The 24979-nt window shown below is 44.9% G+C and overlaps 1 protein-coding gene across 1 annotated transcript in view; it reads left to right on the top strand.

Annotated features, from left to right (window-relative positions):
- Positions 1–24979, top strand: part of DNAH8 (dynein axonemal heavy chain 8) — a 1853457-nt gene that overhangs the window by 831024 nt on the left and 997454 nt on the right. Inside the window, exons 32-33 of the mRNA XM_063918852.1 lie at positions 9539–9601; positions 15240–15340. Of these exons, the coding sequence (XP_063774922.1) occupies positions 9539–9601; positions 15240–15340 (164 nt within the window). The remainder of the gene's footprint in view (positions 1–9538; positions 9602–15239; positions 15341–24979) is intronic.

Below are 24979 nucleotides of genomic sequence, written 5' to 3'. Positions count from 1 at the left end.
GTGTCTCTAGCCTATCTAAGCGGGCTGCTTCTTCCTCACAGTCTACAAACCTCTCTGATATCTCATCTGAAGAGGAGGGGGTGCATACTGTTCTTTCCGACACTGACTCATGTGTAGCAGACGAGGAATCTCCCTTAGCTATTGATGGCCCTGCCCTAATGGCTGCTATTTGGCATATCCTCCAACTCACTGAAGAGCAGGACTCCACTACAGTGTCAAAGAAAACTGATAAGTTTAAACAACAGAAGGTGTTGTACCCCATTCTGATCATTTGGTGGACATTAGTCGGGAACCCTGGACTACCCCAGTAAAGAAATTCCCTATTTCTCTAACGTCCTAGTGGATGCTGGGGACTGCGTCAGGACCATGGGGAATAGCGGCTCCGCAGGAGACAGGGCACAAAAGCAAGCTTTTAGGATCACATGGTGTGTACTGGCTCCTCCCCCTATGACCCTCCTCCAAGCCTCAGTTAGGTTTTTGTGCCCGTCCGAGCAGGGTGCAATCTAGGTGGCTCTCCTAAAGAGCTGCTTAGAAAAAGTTTTTAGGTTTATTATTTTCAGTGAGTCCTGCTGGCAACAGGCTCACTGCATCGAGGGACTTAGGGGAGAGATTTTCAACTCACCTGCGTGCAGGATGGATTGGAGTCTTAGGCTACTGGACATAGCTTCAGAGGGAGTCGGAACACAAGTCACCCTGGGGTTCGTCCCGGAGCCGCGCCGCCGATCCCCCTTACAGATGCTGAAGATCGAGGGTCCGGAAACAGGCGGCAGAAGGCTCTTCAGCCTTCATGAAGGTAGCGCACAGCACTGCAGCTGTGCGCCATTGTTGCTACACACTTCACACTGAACGGTCACGGAGGGTGCAGGGCGCTGCTGGGGGCGCCCTGGGCAGCAATATTTAATACCTTTGATGGCAAAGAATACATCACATATAGCCATTGAGGCTATATGTATGTATTTAACCCAGGCCAGATATCTCAAAACCCGGGAGAAAAGCCCGCCGAAAAGGGGGCGGGGCTTATTCTCCTCAGCACACAGCGCCATTTTCCTGCTCAGCTCCGCTGTGAGGAAGGCTCCCAGGACTCTCCCCTGCACTGCACTACAGAAACAGGGTAACAAAGAGAAGGGGGGCATATTTTGGCGATATTTATATATTTAAAGCGCATATAACAAAAACAACACCTTTTAGGGTTGTTTATATACATTTTATAGCGCTTTTGGTGTGTGCTGGCAAACTCTCCCTCTGTCTCCCCAAAGGGCTAGTGGGGTCCTGTCTTCGATAAGAGCATTCCCTGTGTGTCTGCTGTGTGTCGGTACGTGTGTGTCGACATGTATGAGGACGATGATGGTGTGGAGGCGGAGCAATTGCCGGTAATGGTGATGTCACCCCCTAGGGAGTCGACACCGGAATGGATGGCTTTAATTATGGAATTACGTGATAATGTTAGTACATTACAAAAGTCAGTTGACGAAATGAGACGGCCGGAAAACCAGTTAGTACCTGCTCAGGCGTCTCAGACACCGTCAGGGGCTGTAAAACGTCCCTTACCTCAGTCAGTCGACACAGGTACCGACACAGATGAATCTAGTGTCGACGGTGAAGAAACAAAACGTATTTTCCAATAGGGCCACACGTTATATGATCACGGCAATGAAGGAGGCTTTGCAGATCTCTGATACTGCAGGTACCTCAAAAAGGGGTATTATGTGGGGGGTGAAAAAACTACCTGTAGCTTTTCCAGAATCAGAGGAATTGAATGACGTGTGTGATGAAGCGTGGGTTAACCCAGATAGAAAACTGCTAATTTCTAAGAAGTTATTGGCATTATACCCTTTCCCACCAGAGGTTAGGGCGCGCTGGGAAACACCCCCTAGGGTGGATAAAGCGCTCACACGTTTATCAAAACAAGTGGCGTTGCCGTCTCCAGATACGGCCGCCCTCAAGGATCCAGCAGATAGGAGGCTGGAAACTACCCTGAAGAGTATATACACGCATACTGGTGTTATACTCCGACCAGCAATAGCCTCAGCCTGGATGTGCAGTGCTGGGGTAGTGTGGTTGGATTCCCTGACTGAAAATATTGATACCCTGGATAGGGACAGTATTTTATTGACTCTAGAGCAATTAAAGGATGCGTTTCTTTATATGCGAGATGCTCAGAGGGATGTTTGCACTCTGGCATCGAGAGTAAGTGCGATGTCCATATCTGCCAGAAGAAGTTTATGGACGCGACAGTGGTCAGGTGATGCGGATTCCAAAAGGCATATGGAAGTATTGCCATATAAAGGAGAGGAATTATTTGGGGTTGGTCTATCGGATCTGGTGGCCACGGCAACTGCCGGCAAATCCACTTTTTTACCTCAGACCCCCTCCCAACAGAAAAAGACACCGTCTTTTCAGCCGCAGTCCTTTCGCTCCTATAAAAACAAGCGGGCAAAAGGACAGTCTTATCTGCCACGAGGCAGAGGAAAGGGTAAGAGAGGGCAGCAAGCAGCCCCTGCCCAGGACCAGAAGCCCGCCCCGGGTTCTACAAAGCCATCAGCATGACGCTGGGGCTTTACAAGCGGACTCAGGAGCGGTGGGGGGTCGACTAAAGATTTTCAGCAATCAGTGGGCTCGCTCACAGGTGGACCCGTGGATCCTGCAGATAGTATCTCAGGGTTACATGTTGGAATTCGAAAGATCTCCCCCTCGCCGTTTCCTAAAGTCTGCTTTACCAACGTCTCCCTCAGAAAGGGCGACGGTATTGGAAGCCATTCACAAGCTGTATTCTCAGCAGGTGATAGTCAAGGTACCCCTCCTACAACAGGGAAAGGGGTATTATTCCACACTATTTGTGGTACCGAAGCCGGACGGTTCGGTAAGACCTATTCTAAATCTGAAATCCTTGAACCTGTACATACAGAAATTCAAGTTCAAGATGGAGTCACTAAGAGCAGTGATAGCGAATCTGGAAGAAGGGGACTTCATGGTGTCCCTGGACATAAAAGATGCTTATCTGCATGTCCCAATTTACCCCTCACACCAAGGGTATCTCAGGTTCGTGATACAAGACTGTCATTATCAGTTTCAAACGCTGCCGTTTGGGTTGTCCACGGCACCTCGGGTCTTTACCAAGGTAATGACCGAAATGATGGTTCTTCTACGAAGAAAAGGCGTATTAATTATCCCTTACTTGGACGATCTCCTGATAAGGGCAAAGTCCAGAGAACAGCTGGAAGTCGGTGTAGCACTAACCCAAGTAGTGCTTCAACAACACGGGTGGATTCTGAATCTTCCAAAATCTCAATTGTCCCCGACAACACGTCTGCTGTTCCTGGGAATGATTCTGGACACGGTTCAGAAAAAGGTGTTTCTCCCGGAGGAGAAAGCAAGGGAGTTATCCGAACTTGTCAGGAACCTCCTAAAACCAGGAAATGTGTCAGTACATCAATGCACAAGAGTCCTGGGAAAGATGGTGGCTTCTTACGAAGCAATTCCATTCGGCAGATTCCATGCACGAATATTTCAGTGGGATCTGCTGGACAAATGGTCCGGATCGCATCTGCACATGCATCAGCGGATAACACTGTCACCAAGGACAAGGTTGTCTCTCCTGTGGTGGTTGCAGAGTGCCCATCTGTTAGAGGGCCGCAGGTTCGGCATACAGGACTGGGTCCTGGTGACTACGGATGCCAGCCTACGGGGCTGGGGAGCAGTCACACAGGGAAGAAACTTCCAGGGTGTATGGTCAAACCTGGAGACGTCTCTTCACATAAATATACTAGAGCTAAGAGCAATCTACAATGCTCTAAGCTTGGCGAAACCGCTGCTTCAGGGTCAGCCGGTGTTGATCCAGTCGGACAACATCACGGCAGTCGCCCACATAAACAGACAAGGCGGCACGAGAAGCAGAAGAGCAATGACAGAAGCTGCAAGGATTCTTCGCTGGGCGGAAAATCATGTCATAGCACTGTCAGCAGTGTTCATCCCGGGAGTGGACAACTGGGAAGCAGACTTCCTCAGCAGACACGACCTTCACCCGGGAGAGTGGGGACTTCATCCGGAAGTTTTCCACATGATTGTGAACCATTGGGAAAAACCAAAGGTGGACATGATGGCGTCTCGCCTCAACAAAAAACTGGACAGATATTGCGCCAGGTCAAGAGACCCTCAGGCAATAGCTGTGGACGCTCTGGTAACACCGTGGGTGTACCAGTCAGTGTATGTGTTTCCTCCTCTGCCTCTCATACCAAAGGTACTGAGAATTATACGGAAAAGGGGAGTAAGAACAATACTAGTGGCTCCGGATTGGCCAAGAAGAACTTGGTATCCGGAACTTCAAGAGATGCTCACGGAAGATCCGTGGCCTCTACCTCTAAGAAGGGATCTGATTCAGCAGGGACCTTGTATGTTCCAAGACTTACCGCGACTGCGTTTGACGGCATGGCGGTTGAACGCCGGATTCTAAAAGAAAAGGGCATTCCAGAGGAAGTTATTCCTACCTTGATTAAAGCTAGGAAGGAAGTGACCGCACAACATTATCACCGCATTTGGAGAAAATATGTTGCGTGGTGTGAGGCCAAGAAGGCCCCAACGGAAGAATTTCAATTGGGTCGATTCCTACATTTCCTGCAGGCAGGATTGTCTATGGGCCTCAAATTGGGGTCTATTAAAGTTCAAATTTCGGCCTTATCAATCTTCTTCCAGAAAGAATTGGCTTCAGTGCCTGAAGTACAAACTTTTGTCAAGGGTGTACTACATATACAACCCCCAATTGTGCCTCCAGTGGCACCGTGGGATCTAAACGTAGTTTTGGAATTTCTCAAATCTCATTGGTTTGAGCCTCTCAAATCGGTAGATTTGAAGTATCTTACATGGAAAGTAACCATGCTATTGGCCCTGGCTTCAGCCAGGAGAGTTTCAGAGTTGGCGGCTTTATCGTACAAAAGCCCATATCTGATTTTCCATTCGGACAGGGCAGAACTGCGGACACGTCCTCATTTTCTCCCTAAGGTGGTTTCGGCTTTTCACTTGAACCAGCCTATTGTGGTGCCTGCGGCTACTAGCGACTTGGAGGACTCCAAGTTACTGGACGTTGTCAGAGCATTGAAAATATATATTTCAAGGACAGCTGGAGTCAGAAAATCTGACTCGTTGTTTATCTTGTATGCACCCAACAAGATGGGTGCTCCTGCGTCTAAGCAGACGATTGCTCGTTGGATCTGTAGCAATTCAACTTGCACATTCTGTGGCAGGCCTGCCACAGCCTAAAACTGTAAAAGCCCACTCCACAAGGAAGGTGGGCTCATCTTGGGCGGCTGCCCGAGGGGTCTCGGCATTACAACTTTGCCGAGCAGCTACGTGGTCAGGGGAGAACACGTTTGTAAAATTTTACAAATTTGATACTCTGGCTAAAGAGGACTTGGAGTTCTCTCATTCGGTGCTGCAGAGTCATCCGCACTCTCCCGCCCGTTTGGGAGCTTTGGTATAATCCCCATGGTCCTGACGGAGTCCCCAGCATCCACTAGGACGTTAGAGAAAATAAGAATTTACTTACCGATAATTCTATTTCTCATAGTCCGTAGTGGATGCTGGGCGCCCATCCCAAGTGCGGATTGTCTGCATTACTTGTACATAGTTATTGTTACAAAAATCGGGTTATTATTGTTGTGAGCCATCTTTGTTAAGAGGCTACTTCTTTGTTATCATACTGTTAACTGGGTTCAGATCACAAGTTGTACGGTGTGATTGGTGTGGCTGGTATGAGTCTTACCCGGGATTTAAGATCCTTCCTTATTGTGTACGCTCGTCCGGGCACAGTACCTAACTGAGGCTTGGAGGAGGGTCATAGGGGGAGGAGCCAGTACACACCATGTGATCCTAAAAGCTTGCTTTTGTGCCCTGTCTCCTGCGGAGCCGCTATTCCCCATGGTCCTGACGGAGTCCCCAGCATCCACTACGGACTATGAGAAATAGAATTATCGGTAAGTAAATTCTTATTTTCCAAAGGGGCTTTAGCTCGTTATCCTCTCCCTACACAGCTGTGTAATGAATGGGAGAATCCGCCGCTGCTGGATTCTCATGTCACCTGCCTCGTGGTGTCATCCACTCTGCCAATTACCACTGTCACCTCCCTGTGGGAGCCGACAGATGCAGAGGGATGCCTGGAAAGTATATACTCCCTTACAGGGACCCACTATAGCTGCCTCTTGGGCTATGAAAGGTATAGAAGCATGAGTTCAGACGCTAGAGGAGGAGCTATCTGGAGGATATCTCTGAAAATGCCAGACAATACCTGTCTCATATTACTACTGCTTCTTACTACATTCAAGAAGCGTCCTCTAAAGCGGCTGTTTTGGCCGCCAAGGCGTCTGCTACGTCTGTGCTGGAGTGCCACATTCTGTGGTTGAAGCCATGGAAAGTGGACATGGGTTCCAAGAAGACTTTGGAAATCCTCCCCTTCACTGGGGACATTCTGTTTGGGATGGACCCAAACAAGATAGTGTCTGAACTGGTTGCTGCCGAGACAGCCTTTCTTCCCACTACTATTCCTTCTCAGAAGGCAAAAAGTACCACTTTTCGCTCCTTTTGGCTGATAGGGAAAGCGAGAGGTCAGTCATACTCCAGACAGTCTTGCGTTTCCAAAACATCCAAGCCTAAGGCTACGCAATCCTGGGCAGCCTATTAGCCTGTTGTGAAATCAGACAAGCCAGCTGCCCAACGGGGCGGGCCTCCCCCTGAGGGACCCATGGGTGGGAGGCCAACTTCTGCAGTTCGCCCAGGTGTGGCTCACAACCACCACAGATGCTTGGGTACTGGAAGTTGTCTCTCACGGGTATGCTGTTTTATTCAAGAGACGTCCCCTTCACCAGTTCTTCACCACGGGCCTACCTTCAGACCCGCTGAAGGCGCACTCTCTACAAACTGTGATCAACTCCCTACTGAGCACAGGTGTGGTTGTGTCAGTTCCTCAGTCCCAGAAGGGCAGAGGTTACTACTCGATCCTGTTTCTAGTCCTGAAACCCAGTGGGTTCTACCGGCCTATACTCAACCTCAAATCCTTGAACAAGTTTGTGAGAGTATCCAAGTTTCGTATGGAAACACTGCGCTCAATAGTTCTGGCTATGGAACCCAGAGACTATATGGTATCCCTGGATATACAGGATGCATATCTGCCTATTGCCATCACGCATCCGCAGTTCCTGCAGTTTACTATTGGCGACCTTCATTACCAATTCCAGGCTCTACCGTTTGGACTGGCTACAGCTCCTTGGATCTTCACCAAGGTTATGGCCATTATGACGGCTCACCTATGTAGCCAGGGAATTGAATTCTGCCATTCCTGGACTATCTCCTGATTCTGGCATGCTCACAGGAAGTTCTCCTCAGTCACCTCCAACTGACGGTGACTTTCCTGCAAGTCCACGGGTGGTTGATAAATTGGAAAAAGTCCCAGCTCAGAACATGGTGCTCCTGTCTCCAGACAAGGTCCTTTAAACTTCTGGATGGGATAAGGCACTTAATTTGTTTCCCCAGAGTGTCGATACACTCAGCGACGTAAGTCCATGTAATAAAAGACAGGATAAGGTTTGCAGGTCCGGACACTGACGCAGTCTGACGAAGGTCGCAAGTCTGAAACACGTTAAGCGTGGCCCTGATTCCCCATGTCTGGTATCGCTGCGTGTTGGTATTTTGGACGGTTTCCAGTGTCCTGACCTGCAAACCGTATCCTGTCTTTTATTACATCTTAGACACTATAGGACCCAGCCTGTTGCTGTTCAGCCATTGTGGGACGTTTTATGCTGTGTTTTATCATTTGTGTTGTAAGTGCGATTTATATTAAATGTGTTTTATTTAAGACACTCTGCACTATCTGTATTTTCTCTTATTCCCGGTTTATATGCTGCTGAGGAAAGCTCCTACACTAATCAGGTGTACCATATAGATCGAATTTGCAGCCATCGTGGAATTACTACATGCTTTAATTATATCTACCTTTTTTGTAAGTGTAGATCTGGAATAAAAGTGTGTCACGTGTGATAACTTGTTGCACTATTCCTTGTTCTTTTTGTTTCCGATCTATGTGAACAAGGAATTTATGTGTTAAAGGACTATTACTCATCCAGGATTTCAAGATCCTATTTATTTAGGTGATATATTTCTGCTACCTGTTTTTTTTCACTGGTGTTAACCTGGGTACTGTATTTAGCGCTGTGAGTTGTGTACTACTTTTGTCTCAACTATTGTCTTGTAGGTATTCTGGGTGTTATACCTTGTACACATCACTCTAGCTGCTTTTATGGTTTAACTGTGCTTTTTTCTTAAAAAATCTTTTTCACTGATGTTCTATGTATTCAGCCCCCCTATGTCCCCTCAGTGGCTCCATGGGACCTGTCTATTGTATTGAAAGCACTTCAAGAGTCTCCCTTCGAACCTCTTGAATCAGTGGACCTCAAATGGCTCACGGCCAAGGACCTGTTCTTGCTGGCTATTGCCTCTGCAAGAAGCGTCTCAGACTTAGGCGCTTTGTCCTGTCGTCCGCCCTTTACTGATATTTCACTGTGACAGGGCGGTTCTCCGAACCCGATCTGGTTACTTACCTAAGGTGGTGTCATCTTTTCACCTTGACCCAGAGATTGTGGGCCCAGCCTTTATCTCTTCGGGCTTTTCGATTAAAGAACGGTCTTTAGATGTGGTTAGTGCTCTCCATGTCTATGTGGACAGGGCTAGCTCCATTAGACGGGCTGATGCCCTATTTGTCCTGTTTGGATTCCTCAAACATGGCTGGCCTGCGAATTAGCAAACCTTAGCCAGATGGATTAGAAAGGTGATTGCACATGCTTATGCGCAGCCTGGTCTTCCAGCTTCTGCTGTGATTAAGGCCGATTCTATCCGGTCTTTTGGACCTTATTGGGCGGCCAGCCGTGGCGTGTCTGCGGAACAATTGTGCAAGGCGGCTACGTGGTACTCATTGAACACGTTTCTTAGGTTCTATGCCTTTGATACCTTTGCCTCCCAGGATGCTTCCTTTGGATGCCGGATTCTCATATCCGCTCAGACGCATCCCCTCCCTTAAAGAACTGCTTTAGGACATCCTGGATGTTTTCCTGTGGAAACCAATGTACCTGCTGCAGAAAGTAAAGAGTTATGGTAGACTTACTATTGTTAACTCTCTTTCTGCGAGGTACATTGGGTTCCACAGGGCACCCACACTGACTCACCTAGCTTCTATCGGTTTGTATGGCATTAGCCACTGGTACCTTCTCCTGTTGTGAGATTGTGTTCTTATGTGATTAACATCTTCCTTCTCTCTTGCCTGCTTCCTGCATTGGACTGGTTAACGAAACTGAGCTCACAGTGCCTGGAGGTGGAGTTATAGGAGGCCCCTATGCATCCTGGGACAGCTAAAGCTTTACCTGTTGGTGCCTCTGGATCCAGATCCACTCTACACCCGATGTTTCCCTGTGGAACCCAAAGTACCTTGCAGAAAGAGTGTTAACAATGGTAAGTCTACCATAACTCATACTATTCTGTGTTAAATCTGCCTCTACTATAGGAAGGACCAATGGTTCCAGATATACCACCTCGTGAAGCTAGTACCAGAGTACATATCTTCCAGGTAAACATAATGTTAATTACAAAACCTTGTTAATCTGCTATTGTACAGTCATTTAACTGTAAACCCACACCATTGAAGAATACAGAACATTTAGAAATAGAATCACCACAGTTTTATAACAAACACATAGAGCAAATGATTAATCTTCTGCTATATGGTTGAACCAGTAGAGTTACAGAAAAATGGTGTTACAGATTAAACGATTTTGTATTTTTTTTTAAATTGCCCTTTTTGCCTGTAAAGCTCCATATAAATGTATTTTATTATCATTTACTGTACCTACTGAACAGCATATTCTGTTTGCTTTACAATTGGGAACAAAACAGTAAAGAGATGGGAGATCGTGGGGCGATATTCAATTGTCCCTCGTTATTGCCCCTATTGCACCCATATTAGTTGGGTTTAAACCTGACTTGAGTCATGTGCGCATTCACGAAAAGTCCTATTTGAGTAATCTTGGGACCTGGGAGGTTCAGGGATTGAAAGATCTGCAAAGCTTCATCTGGCATCTTAGCAGACAAGATCTTACCATTCAATCTAACTTGTAGAGTGAACGGGAATCTGTATTTGATCTCATGATCTCTAAGAATTTTAGTGACATCTCTCATCTCCTTCCTTCTTGCTAGAGTGATGGGGGAGAGGTCTTGGAAAATCAAGAGGGCCGTCCCTTCAAATACAGTTTGTTGAGACTTGCGAGTCTGTGCATAGATTTGATCCTTTACCTGGAAATAATGCAGTCTCAAAATGACGTCCCTCAGTTGGGTTGTATCTTGTGCCCGGGACAGAGAGCACGATGAACCCTATCCAAGATCTACATATCATCCAGAACAGAGGGGGCTAAGACACAAAAGAGGTGGAGGAGGTAGTGTTCAAGGTGCACAGATTCCACCAATTTCATAATGGTCCGGATTCTAAGGCTACCTTGATTGTCAAGGTCTTCCTGTTTATCAGAAAGAAGGAGTACAGTATATTGTGGCAGATCTGAGAATCCTCTTGCTCGGACATCTGCTGGAAGTTGGCTAGTTCATCCTGTTTCTGTGAGGGCAGTCGCGGGAGGAGAGCGCTGGAAGAGCAGAGTACTGGGAAGCGACCTTTTGTGTGAGGGCAGCCGGTTGCCACCAGTAGTCCAGGACCCAGCTTCAAGAGAGTGAGAGGGCCGCAACCTGCAGGAATGTAAGGCGCATCCCCCCGGCTCCCTAAACCTCAGCACTGGGTAATCCCAGTTTGTATGGGGCAAATTGATCAGGGATGGGGAGGTTAGCAGTCCGCTGGTAGGCAGATAAAATAGTTTTTGAAGACGGTCTGCAGGAGCTCCAGAATGTCACATCTGCATAGCGTGCTAGCAAAGCCACACCCCCAAAAATTCCTGTTTGGGTGCCCAAATGCATCACTTTTTGCGTATTTCAGCTCGCCACCCCTGGGGCTAGCAAGCTGAAATGTTGATATCCCGTCCGTCGGCAGGAACAATTGAATAGCTGCCAGCGGGCACGATAGGGGGCCACCGGTTGAATTCCCACTGTATGGGTGTCGTGGAAACACACGAGTGGGAATAGTTCCTGCTTGTCGGCATGCCAACTTTCAGGATTAGGGGGTGGGATGTAGGTGCCGGTAATGTGACTGCCGGTCACATAACTACATCCCTACCGTAAGTGCCTAACGCAACATTAAATTGCAGTTAAATATGCTCACCACTCGGGTACAGAGTGTAACATCCAAGCAACAGCTGGCTTGTGAGCCACACCCAGCTAGGGTTTTATATATATATATATATATATCGGAAGAAGAGTAGAGGGCGCAGGTATGAGTAAAAGGTTTACAATTCCATTTATTAAGAACAAATGCTCACATACATCTCAGTTTAAAATGAAGCGTTCCGTCCTTCACATGGTAATCAAGCCACGGAGCCGCTCTCTCACACAGCCGATCCTCCGTCTCTCTATCAGGAGTCACAGGCGAATAGTCCTTCTCTCACCGGGACCGAGACCAGGTTGTGACGGTCTGTCGCCAGCTCCACAGGCCACGCCCAACGCGTTTCGTCTATGGACTTCGTCAGGGGGTGTGGCTAAGCACTATCTATCATTGCATTTATACTACACAAAACACCTGCGTATCATCATCCCATACACCTGTGTAGTCTCTAGGGATTAGAGGCATTCAAGTTAACTAATTCTATACATACATATACAGATACCAAGAATTTACATACTTTTAAGAGATTCGTATACAATACAATCTCTCCAAAAACACTTTTTTAAGTCATCATTCATATACTATTAATTATAGTCTGCTATTATATAACAGCTATCATATAATTATAAGTTAATCAGCAACGACACTGAGACTACTAAAATTATTAGCAATACGGGTACTCCAGGTATTACATATTAGCGCAATACATCCTAAAAGAGAATGAATAGAATAAATAGAATAGAATAAGATAAAAAATAATACTATAAAACAAAACAATGATTGACAACAGATACTTCATAATAAATTGTTTCAAGGAGCAACGAGAATCACAGTCAGTCAGATATGCTAACGTTCAACAAAAACAGTTTTTACATATTAACCCCTTACAACCTAACTTCCACTATACCATAGGGAGCTCAGCTCACAGAGGGGCAAAGGGATCAATGATCCGACTACAATGCCGCACGAAGCGAGTTCCCCGTGGTACAACTCATGTAAAAAGGGGGTTATATCATAATTTTCATTCAGTCCTAATGGGCTAATTGTTTCTAACGCATGGATCCAAAAAACCTCCCTCTTACTAAGCTGTTTCAATATATCCCCCCCCCTCTGTCATCTAACCTTACATGCTCCAATGCTTTAAAACTAAACTTACTAAGGTCACCTCCATTACACTTAAGGAAATGCCTCGGAACACTATGTGAGAGAAGGACTATTCGCCTGTGACTCCTGATAGAGAGACGGAGGATCGGCTGTGTGAGAGAGCGGCTCCGTGGCTTGATTACCATGTGAAGGACGGAACGCTTCATTTTAAACTGAGATGTATGTGAGCATGTGTTCTTAATAAATGGAATTGTAAACCTTTTACTCATACCTGCGCCCTCTACTCTTCTTCCGTTACATGTGCATTGGAATTAGTGGCTCTAATTCCTGAATTGAGGAAGCGGCAGCGTACATCGTATAGAAAACAGGACACGGGACTTTCAAATTATCTGCTGGATATGTGAAAAAGGAAAGTGTGTCTAATGCGCAGCTTTATTACCGATATATATATATATATATATATATATATACTAGCCTTGAGTAAAAGCAGCCATGAAAAAACACTAGGCAACACATTTTAACAAAAACATAACATAAATATGCCCATGTCGATTTTACCCATATTATACATGACATCATCTGGCAATATTAATGCTTCATATTACAGTTGGAGCAGGGCAACCTGTAATGGAAATGGTGAGGCACATTATACTAGATAACTGTGCTAGACCTGGTCCTACTGGCTAGCGCGGCACAGGTACAGTAGTAAGCTAATTAGCTGTGTCTGATGGCCAGCTGTTTGCGAAGCTTTACAAGTTTAATGCTGGTTTTGGATGGAAGGTGACGATACCATTTTGACTGAGCTACCACCATTTGACAGCTTTGAGGTGTCCCTAAGGTTTCTAGTGCATTCAGATTTAATGATAGAGGATTTTTATACTTTTCTAAGAGTCCATTGGTGGACACTAAGCACCAACCTATTTATGCTCTCGTTTTCCTCTCATGTTACTTAACTTTGTTTGCTTCTTCACTTCTGTTGTTTTGGATTTAGTTAGAAAAATAGCTGGCATTCTGCTGGCGGAGGGGTATAGAGGGGAGCGTAATAATAGACTTGTGCCCGCCCTCCTAGCTAAGCTTCTATACTCAAAGCTTCCCAGCGGCCTCCGATGAGGACAGGAATTTACTTTATTTATTAAAATTTCTTCTGAATTTTCTCTGAAGAAGGTGCACTAGTATGTTAATCTGCTGTACCTTATTACCTTGTTTTCCAACTGTTCCTTAATGGCTCCCAATAATTCACAACTACTTCCTTAGTCACAATATAGGTCAGTGGTCGAAGTGGAAATTTTGAAGGGGGGGTATGGAAAAGTGAAGGTTGTAATTATGCTCCAGAAAAGGGGGTGTGGCCACTCAAAAGGGGGTGTGTCCTTAAGTGTAGTGTACCACACCATATACCCCTTATACACATTATGCACCACAATAGTAGGACCCCTTATACTATCTAGTACTGGTGCCCCTTACACATTATGCCACACTGAATGAGCCAAAATTCCCACGGAATGAGTCAAAATTCACATTACAACACACAGAATGAGCCAAAATTCACAATTTGCCACACAGTATGATCCACAATTCACATTATGCAACACGGTATGATCCAAAAGTCACATTATGCAACACGGTATGATCCAAAATTCACATTATGCCACACAGTGTGAGACAAAATTCAGGGACGGGGAGAGTGACAGCAGGGACATAGGGACAGAGAGAGTGACAGCAGGGACAATGACAGAGTAACAGCAGGGATATGGAGAATGACAGCAGGGACAGAGAGAGTGACAGCAGGGACAGGGAGAGTGACAGAGTTTCAGCAGGGACAGAGAGAGTGACAGGGAGAGTGATAGCAGTGACAGAGGGACAGAAAGAGTGACAGAGGGACATAGGGAAGCAGGGTAACAGTACCTAATGAGCAGCGGAGGGTTCTGTGGTTGGCGATGGTGCAGAGGCTGTAGTTGGTGGAGGTGAGGAGGAGAAGGCCCTTGGTGGCGGCGGTGCGGGAGAGAAGGCCCTGGACAGCGGCAGTGCGAAGGAGACCGTGGGTGGCGGCGGTGAGGAGAAGGCCCTGGGCAGCGGCGGTGAGGAGGAGAAGGTGCTGTGGAGATGGCCTTCGGTGCCTATGGCCGACACCATTTAAAATCTGCCATGGACCGGCAGCCACTCAGGAGCGGCCACTACTGTTTGGCTGCCAGTTCCAGAGCTTGAACAGCGCGGAATAGAAAAGGCGGCAGTGGGGTCTTCTGTGCTCGAAGTGCTGGTATGCCATACCGGAGTATACCGGCTCACTTCGAGCACTGATATAGGTATATGCCAGTGCTGGCATAAAAGGGCAGGGAAGCAGCAGGATAATCCAAGCAGGTAATTAATGTGCTTCAGTGAGATCAAACGCCCTCCTTAGCAGTTATACATTGTGCTAGCTTTGGCTGGCTTGTAAGTAATCAGTATGCAGTAACTTATTGTCATACAGAGTCTCCCATATCCAATATTCCAAAATACGAAATATTCTGTAAAACATAATTATGTTTAGCACAAAATGATAAAAAAAATTGTATAAAATGACCTTCAGGCTGTGTGAATAAGAAAGGTGTATATGAAACAAAAGTGCATTCTGTGTTTAGACTTGGATCCTATCCCCAACATACTGTATCTCATTATGGTATACAAATATTGCAAAATACTGAAAAATCCAGATTACTTCTGGTCCCAAGAATTTTGGATATTGGAGAATCAGCCTGTACTACATAAATGTATTCTAGGCACAAGTTTGTATTCATTTAGTAGTAGTACCACATGGCTAATGCATGTATATCTAATCTGTGGCATTGTATTTTGATGACAATGATTAAAGGCCAAATTTGATGATCTGTGGAGGAAATGTGTCACTTATTCTGCTGGAGAACATCTTTTGGGATTACCTGTGTCAGGTTATGAAATTGTACATACGAGAAGGTAATGCAGATTTTTTTTTACAATAGGTTAAACAAAATGCACCAAAATAAGAATGAATCCAAATATAGCACATACTGTTTAATATATATAGCTTGTATATATGTATATACATGTATATATAGCTTTTGAAAGAGTGTAATATTTTATCACCGCAGATGGCTGCCGCTGTTTAGACTTAAAAGACACATATCTGTCTAATTCAAGGCTCTATCCTACTTAAATAAAAAGCCAATAGATACAGAACAAGAATATCCCTAAGCTTTCTTGTAAGTCATAAAGTATAATCATATTACAGTGGCCTATAGTCTTCACTAGACCCCCACTCTCATACAGAATGCTTTGCACTTCTTAATGTATTCAGCAATGCGTAGTCATGAAAAACAATGTTTTCGGGGAATAGGTATGAGATGCCGGTGCACGGGATGCCGAATGTCAGTATACCGGCATCCTGTGCGCCAGAGTGCCGACAGGGGGGGCGCAGAGGGGGGAAATCACCTACTTCACCTGTATTGAGACAGCCGGGATCCCGACAGGCGGTATTTTAACTACATACCATTTTCAGGGATTTAGGGGCAAATATTCAATGATTAATGGGCCCATACATATTCTATCCTGCCAACAAGAAGTGCATTACTTTATTAAATCTGCATTGAATGTCATTTACAAAACTCATTGGATATGTGTCACAGAATGTCTTGGGCACGGTGGCGAGATGCGCACACTACAGGTTCTATTCCCACTCTATGGGTGTCGTGGACACCCACGAGTGGGAATAGTCCCTGCTAGTTGGCATGCCGACTGTTGGGTTTTAGAGCATCCGGGATGTAGCCGTCGGTATTGTGCCGGTCACATAACTACATCTCCTTGTGAGCCCTCTCCTCATCCACAAACACCACTATCTTTCTCTGTAAACCTATTTATCATTCTCCCTTTTCTCCAGAGATAAAGATTATTCATTTATTGCTAAATATTGCAACAATGACAAATGCCTTATTGCTACAATTCACTAAAACGTTATGCTGGGGCTGCTGGCGATGGGGAGTAAGGATTAATTTCCCACTTTGCAGGGACAGTCTCTAAAAAGATGGTCTTGCTTGGGCTGGCAAGCAATCTGCTCATGTTTTGTGGAAATAAAAGTTCATATTTGTATTTTTATTTCCACTAATATAGTTGTAGCCCTTTGTATGCATATAGATATTTAGAAAAATGGCCTTTCCCCCTGTGAACAGTAAGGTCTTAGAGTAATGATAGTTATAAAGTTTAGTAGTTATAATAATAATGATTGTTTATAGTGATATAACATAATGCAATATAAAGAGACTGTTATAATAATAGTCAAGATATAAGAAGGGCTCGTGGCATTATGATCAGCTGGTGAGAGAGAGAGTGAATGGCTAGAGGGAAGCTTCTAGAAGGGGCACGAGAGAGACGAGAGGAACGGTTAAACGGCTCGTGCGGGAGGAGAGACGAACGGAGACGCAGAGGAGAAAGTGATCGGAGAGATACGCCTGGCACCGGAACGGCAGCAGCTCCGCTAGTATACACAGATGACTTAGCCCTTGCGCCAGAGGAAGAAAACCAGAGGACCTAACTAAGGGGATAGAAGGCAGCTTCCCTGAAAGTAAACCCCCAAGACCGAGGAGAGCGATCATACCTGGGCAGACGGGTCAAGCAGAGACAGCGCTGCCTGGAACTTTCGCCCCGATGACACAGGGGAGGGTGACGGCTCGGAGCGCGGAGGTCATTGGAGTGTGTGGCTTCCATTTGCCCAGGTCCGGTTGCTGCCGGTGGGCTGGCCTGGACTCCGGGTCCCCCTATGGACGGTATGATCAAAAGGTATTGTGCAGGGGGAGCCGTGACGCACTTTGGGTCCGCCCTTCTGGAGATCCCTCCTTTATGGTAATATACCAAGGTAATTCAGGGGGAGAGCAATTAAGACAGTGTAGTCCTCCATCCATACCATTTGAGGAACATTTGATAATCAGTACACTGCAGTCTCTAATGGATACTTTTAGTTAAGACAATAAACAGAGATTAAAGTATCCCCTGAATATCTCCAGTACCCACAGATTATCCCACAGAAGGGAGAGAAGAGGTACACTAATAGCTCAAGAGGTACACTAATAACTCCTAGCCCCTTTATTATGGGTAAAGATATGATCTATAAGTACTGCCTAGTTGGGGGAGCTATACTGATGCAAGATTGACTGACATCCAGGAGCGGATGATGATAGACTTATTTGGTTACTATGTATAAAGAAAATATATAAAGGATATTTAAGTTATTTCATAGCCACATTTTAATCAACTTAAAGTTCATAGTTACTCATCGGGACTTCCTCCACTAACATTGGAAGGAAAGCTTCTTCAAGGGCCCCAACAGTGCACCAACGATTCCTTTAGCCTACAGAAGTGACTTACCCGGGTAGCACAACTATCATAACTCTCAATTTGAGTGCTTTGGGGTCAGTACTGTGATTGGAATTTATGATAACCATTGGGTTGGTAGGGTTTATTAATTAGAACCGGTTCTAAAATATTATTTATTTATGTATGCCTTTTATTTGGTAATAATAATATTATTTAATTTTATTAATTTACTTACATGTACTTTATAGTAATTCATTATTTATTACGATGTATGGTTCCAATGATATAAAGTTGTATATCGACAATGATATAGCATTGCAGTGTTAATAAAATAATTTAATTAGTTACTTACCAGTTACTGGAATCCTCACGGAGACGTGTGTGACAGATCTGAAAGACAAAAGGTTATTGTAGCATTTAGTAATTGTTTAAGGATAAACACTATTACACGCAGGGTTTTACCAAGCGAGCCCTTGAATATTAATGCTTGGGTGGAGGCACTCCTCTTTAATGCTATAGTAATCTATAACTGTTCTGAAACCAAAGGGAAAGAGGGTTACATGTGGAGGCACTGCTGAGATCCCTATATTACTGTTGTCTCCTGTTTAACCAAATTATTGTCAGTATGGAAAGTAGTACTGAAGTTGACGTGGGTCGATGGTGCCAAGAGAAAGGGGTAGATCCTATATATTGTTTTGGGTTACGAGGAAATATGGTCACTGTAACGGATGAAGGTATTTTAAAGACTGTGGGGAATTTATGTGGGGTAATTCAACCCTGTATAGTTGATAAATGGTCCGGCCCATATGGAAATGTTTGTGCTGTCTTAATTAAGAATGAGCATCCATTGGACCGAACTCTGATTCCCAGTATGGTATTATTAGAAGGCACTATGGGAAGGAAAATACAGATAATGTGGCCTGAAGAAAGGAATGAAGAGGAAGCGGCAGAAGTCGCTCAAGGGGAAGCATTAGACAGTCCCGGAATGGGGGAACCCCAGTCAGGGGGTTGTTTTCCGACTACGGGAAAAGAAGAGGTTTCTACCCCGAATGGTCTATCTGATACTCCCGTAGATAATGTTGTGGATAAAGTGGTAAGCCACCTGGAAAGGTGGCATTATGAAGGCAGATACCAAAGATTAAGAATCTTTTCCGGAATTATCCCTGTTCCAGCTGGAGAAGAAACCTATGAAATGTGGCGGGAAGCAGCAATACAACATTCTGAGGAATGGCAATGCCCCGAACACATAAGGCGACAACGGGTGGTCGAGAGTTTACGGGGGCCTGCCATGGGGGTAATCCAGGCTACTCGCCGGAGTAACCCTACTGCCACCCTGAAGGATTATATCGAAGCCCTGGATTACTCTTTTGGAACATTGGAAGATGTAGGAGATTTGATGGCCCGATTGAACTGTACATATCAAGATTATGGAGAGACATTGACTCATTACATATACCGGGTTGACCGCTTAATATATAAGATTGTAGACAAAGGCGGCCTTAGTCCCGAGGTAGTTAACGAGAAAAGGTTACATCAAGTCTTAAAAGGGGCACTAACTAATAACCCAGTAGCTCAAAGATTAAGATGCACTATGGCTAGAGAGACCCCTCCTACCTTGACAGAGTTAGTAAAGGAGGTAAAATTGGAAGAGGTCCAAATTGAAACACGGGAAAAGTCTGTTAGAAAAATTAAAGTGGTGTTGCCATCAGCTGACACCCCTCATCCTACTTTAGATGATCGAATATTAAAATTAATGGAGGAGCAGAACAAGAAAATCGATCAACTAATTGCTTTACAGACTCAGCCACAAACACTTATGACTACTCGGACATCTGGATGGGGTAGAGGACTCAATCGGAGGGGAGGACCTAGAACAAATACAGAGTGTTATAGCTGCGGACAGCTAGGGCATCGGTCTTTTGAATGTCCCCTATATCGGGATGACACCCGAGGAAGTAACCATAATAGGAGGAGAGAGACTCTGGAGGAAAACGAGAATGGGAGCCCTGTGAACCCCTCACAGGCTCCCCGATCATAAAGGTTCAAGCAATGGGGAGTGCACAGTGGTCTCAGAATCTTCCAGAAAATTTACTGGGACAGGCCTCATTAACTAGGGCTATTATACATGGAAAAGACTGTACTATTCTAATGGATAGTGGGTCGCAAGTATCCATTGTCTTTGAGTCATGGTACCATGAACATCTTTCAGATATCCCCATTCGACCGTTAAGTGGACTCACCATCTGGGGACTGAGTGAGCAACGGTATCCCTATCTAGGGTATATTATCACGCAAATTACCTTTGAACCAGGTTTGGGCTCCCCCAATGAGACTGTTCCATTGATAGCTTTAGTTTGTCCGGATTCTCCAGGAGACAATGGAAATTTACCTGTTATTGTAGGTACTAATACTAACATGTACCGGAATCTCATTAAGTGGTGTGAAAAACAAGAACTTGAACACAGAGTCCATCAGGGAAAGGAAGAAATGGAAGGAAATGTATGTACATAACACAAAATGATGGTTTATCCGATGGAACTAGGGCTTCAGAACCAGGTGATAAAGGGCATGTTACCTCTAGAATTAACTTAGAATCTTGTTTTGAGGGAAGTGATATCCAGGAGGACTGTAAACAACTCTTGATGGAACAATTATTAAAGCGGGAGACAGTCTTTGCCAAAGATGAATGGGATCTAGGCTTCTATAGGAGTGGAACATCATATTAAATTAACTGATGAAACGCCCTTCCGGGAAAGGTCGAGGCGGCTGGCGCCTGCTGATTTCGAGGATGTACGGAATCATCTAAAAGGGCTACTGGAGAATCAAGTAATTGCAGATTCCGAAAGTCAATATGCCTCCCCTATAGTTGTGGCAAGAAAGAAAAATGGGGAGATTAGACTGTGCATAGACTACCGTAAGTTGAACAGCCGAACGGTCCCTGACCAATACACCGTTCCTAAGGTCGAGGAAGCATTAGATTGTCTGCAAGGCAGCCAGTGGTTTTCGGTGTTGGACCTTCGCTGTGGGTACTACCAAATTCCCATGAGTCCCTCTGATAGATCCAAAACGGCGTTCATATGTCCTATTGGCTTTTTCGAATTTCTGAAGATGCCTCAAGGTATAACTGGAGCCCCAGCCACCTTCCAGAGGACTATGGAAAGAACCGTGGGCGATATGTGCTATCGGGAAGTTTTAGTTTATTTGGATGACATCATTGTCTTTGGAAAGACTCTTCAAGAACACAATGAGAGATTGATAAAAGTATTAGATCGGTTACAATCTCGAGGGCTTAAACTGTCGATTGACAAGTGCAAATTCTGTCGTTCATCTGTCAAATATTTAGGGCATATCGTAAATCGACAAGGGATAGCAACAGACCCTGATAAAGTCAACACCGTACAGAATTGGCCAAGACCCGAAAATCTCAAGGATTTGAGATCATTTTTGGGATTTTGCGGGTATTATCGCAAATTTGTCCCTCTATATTCTCAAATCGCCCGACCCCTCACGGATCTAACCCGAGGATATCCGCCAAGGAAGGGGGAGTATTACCACCTCAGGCAGAAAACCTTAGCTAGAGATTATTTTAAACCTAAAGAACCTTTTGGAAATAGATGGACCACAGCATGTGAAGAGGCTTTTATAAAATTAAAAGATCAATTAACACACTCTACTGTATTAGCTAATGCAAACCCTGAGCTTCCTTATGAAGTCCACATAGATGCATCATTTGATGGTATAGGAGGTGTGTTATATCAGCAGCAAGATCACCAACTCAGACCAGTGGCGTATGTTAGTCGGGGACTATCTCAAAGTGAAAAAAAATATCCTGGACATAAATTGGAGTTTCTCGCTCTTAAGTGGGTAGTAACTGAGAAGTTTCATGACTATCTTTATGGCGCTAGGTTTGTAGTCCAAACCGATAACAATCCCTTAACCTACATCCAGACAACAGCTAAACTTGATGCGACAGGACACAGATGGTTGGCCGCTCTAAGCAATTATAATTTCACCATAAAATACCGACCTGGCAACAGTAATCAGGATGCCGATGCTTTATCCCGAATGCCTCATAGACCAGTTAATGAAAATATCCCGGAATGGGTAGAAGTTCCTGCTGCTGATGTAAAGGTACTCTGTCATCAGATCAGCATTACTAGGACAGCAATGGTAGCGGCCATTACATTGATAGGAGCCACAGAACAAGCTATACCGTATCAGTATTGTAGGCTGAATCGAGCCGAGGTAGATGGAATGGAAATAATCAGCTCGGCTCAGATGGCAATGGAACAGAAAGCAGATGAAGATATTTCTCCAATAGTCCGTATTTTAGAAGGATGTCCAGTACATGTCAAAGAAGAGAATATTACGCCTAAAGCACGAATGTTGATTCGTCAACTAAAGCGACTAATCTTACAGGATGGACTAGTTTATAGGAGCAGTATACGGCCTGATGGCAGCAAAAGATTACAATTGGTACTACCCGGTAACTATACCCCTTTGGTCCTATCTGAATTGCATGATAGGCATGGACATTTGGGATACTATAAAACTCAAGGATTAATTGCTGATCGCTTCTTCTGGCCTTTCATGAACAAAGATATTGAAAATTATTGCAAGACTTGTGGAAACTGTATACTGAGGAAAACACTTCCCGCAAGGGCAGCTCCCTTGGTTAACATTTAAAGCTCGGGGCCCATGGATTTAGTATGCATTGACTTTTTAAGCTTGGAAGAACCGGGAGGGAAGGATGGAAACATATTGGTGATTACAGACCATTTCACTAGGTATGCACAGGCTTACGTGACCCCAAATCAGAAAGCCGTTACAGTGGCTAAAACCCTATGGGAAAAGTTTTTTCAGAATTATGGATTACCAGCAAGAATACATTCAGATCAGGGCAGAAAATTTGAAAGTAGACTAATTAAGGAACTCTGCCTGTGTTGCGGGATAAGAAAATCCCGAACGACTCCATACCATCCTCAAGGGGATCCGCAACCTGAAAGGTTCAACAGGACATTATTAAATATGCTAGGAACCTTGAGTCCAACACAAAAATACCAGTGGAAGCAACATATTTCCTCTCTAGTGCATGCATATAATTGCACTAAGAATGGATCTACAGGGTATACACCTTATTTCTTAATGTTCGGAAGAGAAGCTAGACTACCCATTGATGTTTGTTTGGGGACACCGTCATATGCCAATGCTTCCTCTCATAATTAATATGTAAAACGCCTTCAGAAGCAGTTAAAAAACGCCTATCAATTAGCTCAAACTGCTGCCAAACGCTCTGGAGAAAAGAACAAAACTCACTATGATCGGCATGTAAGAGAGCATCGGTTGCTTCCTGGAGACAAGGTATTGCTTCGAATATTTGGGGTCCCAATAAGTCGAAAACTCACTAATCGGTGGCGACCCAATCCATATATTATTCTAAAACAACTTCCAGACCTTCCCGTCTATCAACTAGTACCCGAAGATGGAATAGGTCCTCAGGTAACTTATCACCGTCAGCACCTCTTACCTATATCTCATGATACCCGATGGAGAAATAGTAGTGGTGATACAGAAAAAAACACTTCTCTTCATGGATCAAGGAGGTTGGGTAATACCCCCAAGAAAATGGAAACTTTAGTAGAAAAAGTTGAGGAGGATGAAGAGTATTATAGTGGAAGATACTATAAAGAGGAGGAGCCTTCGGGGCCTAGTGGAGGAAACCCAGAGGATACTCATCAGCAGGATAATTGGGATAATGTATCTACCATGTATAGTAAGGAGGGAGATATGGAAGACAGCAGTAGGATTGGTGAAAGAAGTGACTACCAAGGTATCAATGTACCTGTAGAGGGTGAAGATATGGGGGAGAACCACCCTGAATCAGAAACGGGTTCTATTCCTTTACCTAGATCTCAAAGAGTACGGAGGCCACCTAGGGTACTCACCTATGACCAATTGGGAATTCCTACGGAAGTACCTTTGGTAGTACGCTCCACTCCAGTATTACCCTGGCCCTATTTTGAACAGATAGATTATATGGGGTGGTGATTTTCTAATCCCATTCATTAGAATCACCAGGGGGAGAATTTAGCCCTTTGTATGCATATAGATATTTAGAAAAATGGCCTTTCCCCCTGTGAACAGTAAGGTCTTAGAGTAATGATAGTTATAAAGTTTAGTAGTTATAATAATAATGATTGTTTATAGTGATATAACATAATGCAATATAAAGAGACTGTTATAATAATAGTCAAGATATAAGAGGGGCTCGTGGCATTATGATCAGCTGGTGAGAGAGAGAGTGAATGGCTAGAGGGAAGCTTCTAGAAGGGGCACGAGAGAGACGAGAGGAACGGTTAAACGGCTTGTGCGGGAGGAGAGATGAACGGAGACGCAGAGGAGAAAGTGATCGGAGAGATACGCCTGGCACCGGAACGGCAGCAGCTCCGCTAGTATACACAGATGACTTAGCCCTTGCGCCAGAGGAAGAAAACCAGAGGACCTAACTAAGGGGATAGAAGGCAGCTTCCCTGAAAGTAAACCCCCAAGACCGAGGAGAGCGATCATACCTGGGCAGACGGGTCAAGCAGAGACAGCGCTGCCTGGAACTTTCGCCTCGGTGACACAGGGGAGGGTGACGGCTCGGAGCGCGGAGGTCATTGGAGTGTGCGGCTTCCGTTTGCCCAGGTCCGGTTGCTGCCGGTGGGCTGGCCAGGACTCCGGGTCCCCCTATGGACGGTATGATCAAAAGGTATTGTGCAGGGGGAGCCGTGACGCACTTTGGGTCCGCCCTTCTGGAGATCCCTCCTTTATGGTAATATACCAAGGTAATTCAGGGGGAGAGCAATTAAGACAGTGTAGTCCTCCGTCCATACCATTTGAGGAACATTTGATAATCAGTACACTGCAGTCTCTAATGGATACTTTTAGTTAAGACAATAAACAGAGATTAAAGTATCCCCTGAATATCTCCAGTACCCACAGATTATCCCACAGAAGGGAGAGAAGAGGTACACTAATAGCTCAAGAGGTACACTAATAACTCCTAGCCCCTTTATTATGGGTAAAGATATGATCTATAAGTTGCCTAGTTGGGGGAGCTATACTGAAGCAAGATTGACTGACATCCAGGAGCGGATGATGATAGACTTATTTGGTTACTATGTATAAAGAAAATATATAAAGGATATTTAAGTTATTTCATAGCCACATTTTAATCAACTTAAAGTTCATAGTTACTCATCGGGACTTCCTCCACTAACATTGGAA

Source organism: Pseudophryne corroboree, chromosome 4, assembly GCF_028390025.1.
Source record: "Pseudophryne corroboree isolate aPseCor3 chromosome 4, aPseCor3.hap2, whole genome shotgun sequence".
In the NCBI taxonomy this organism is placed as follows: Eukaryota; Metazoa; Chordata; class Amphibia; order Anura; family Myobatrachidae; genus Pseudophryne; species Pseudophryne corroboree.
This window is presented reverse-complemented; position numbering and strand designations above follow the sequence as displayed.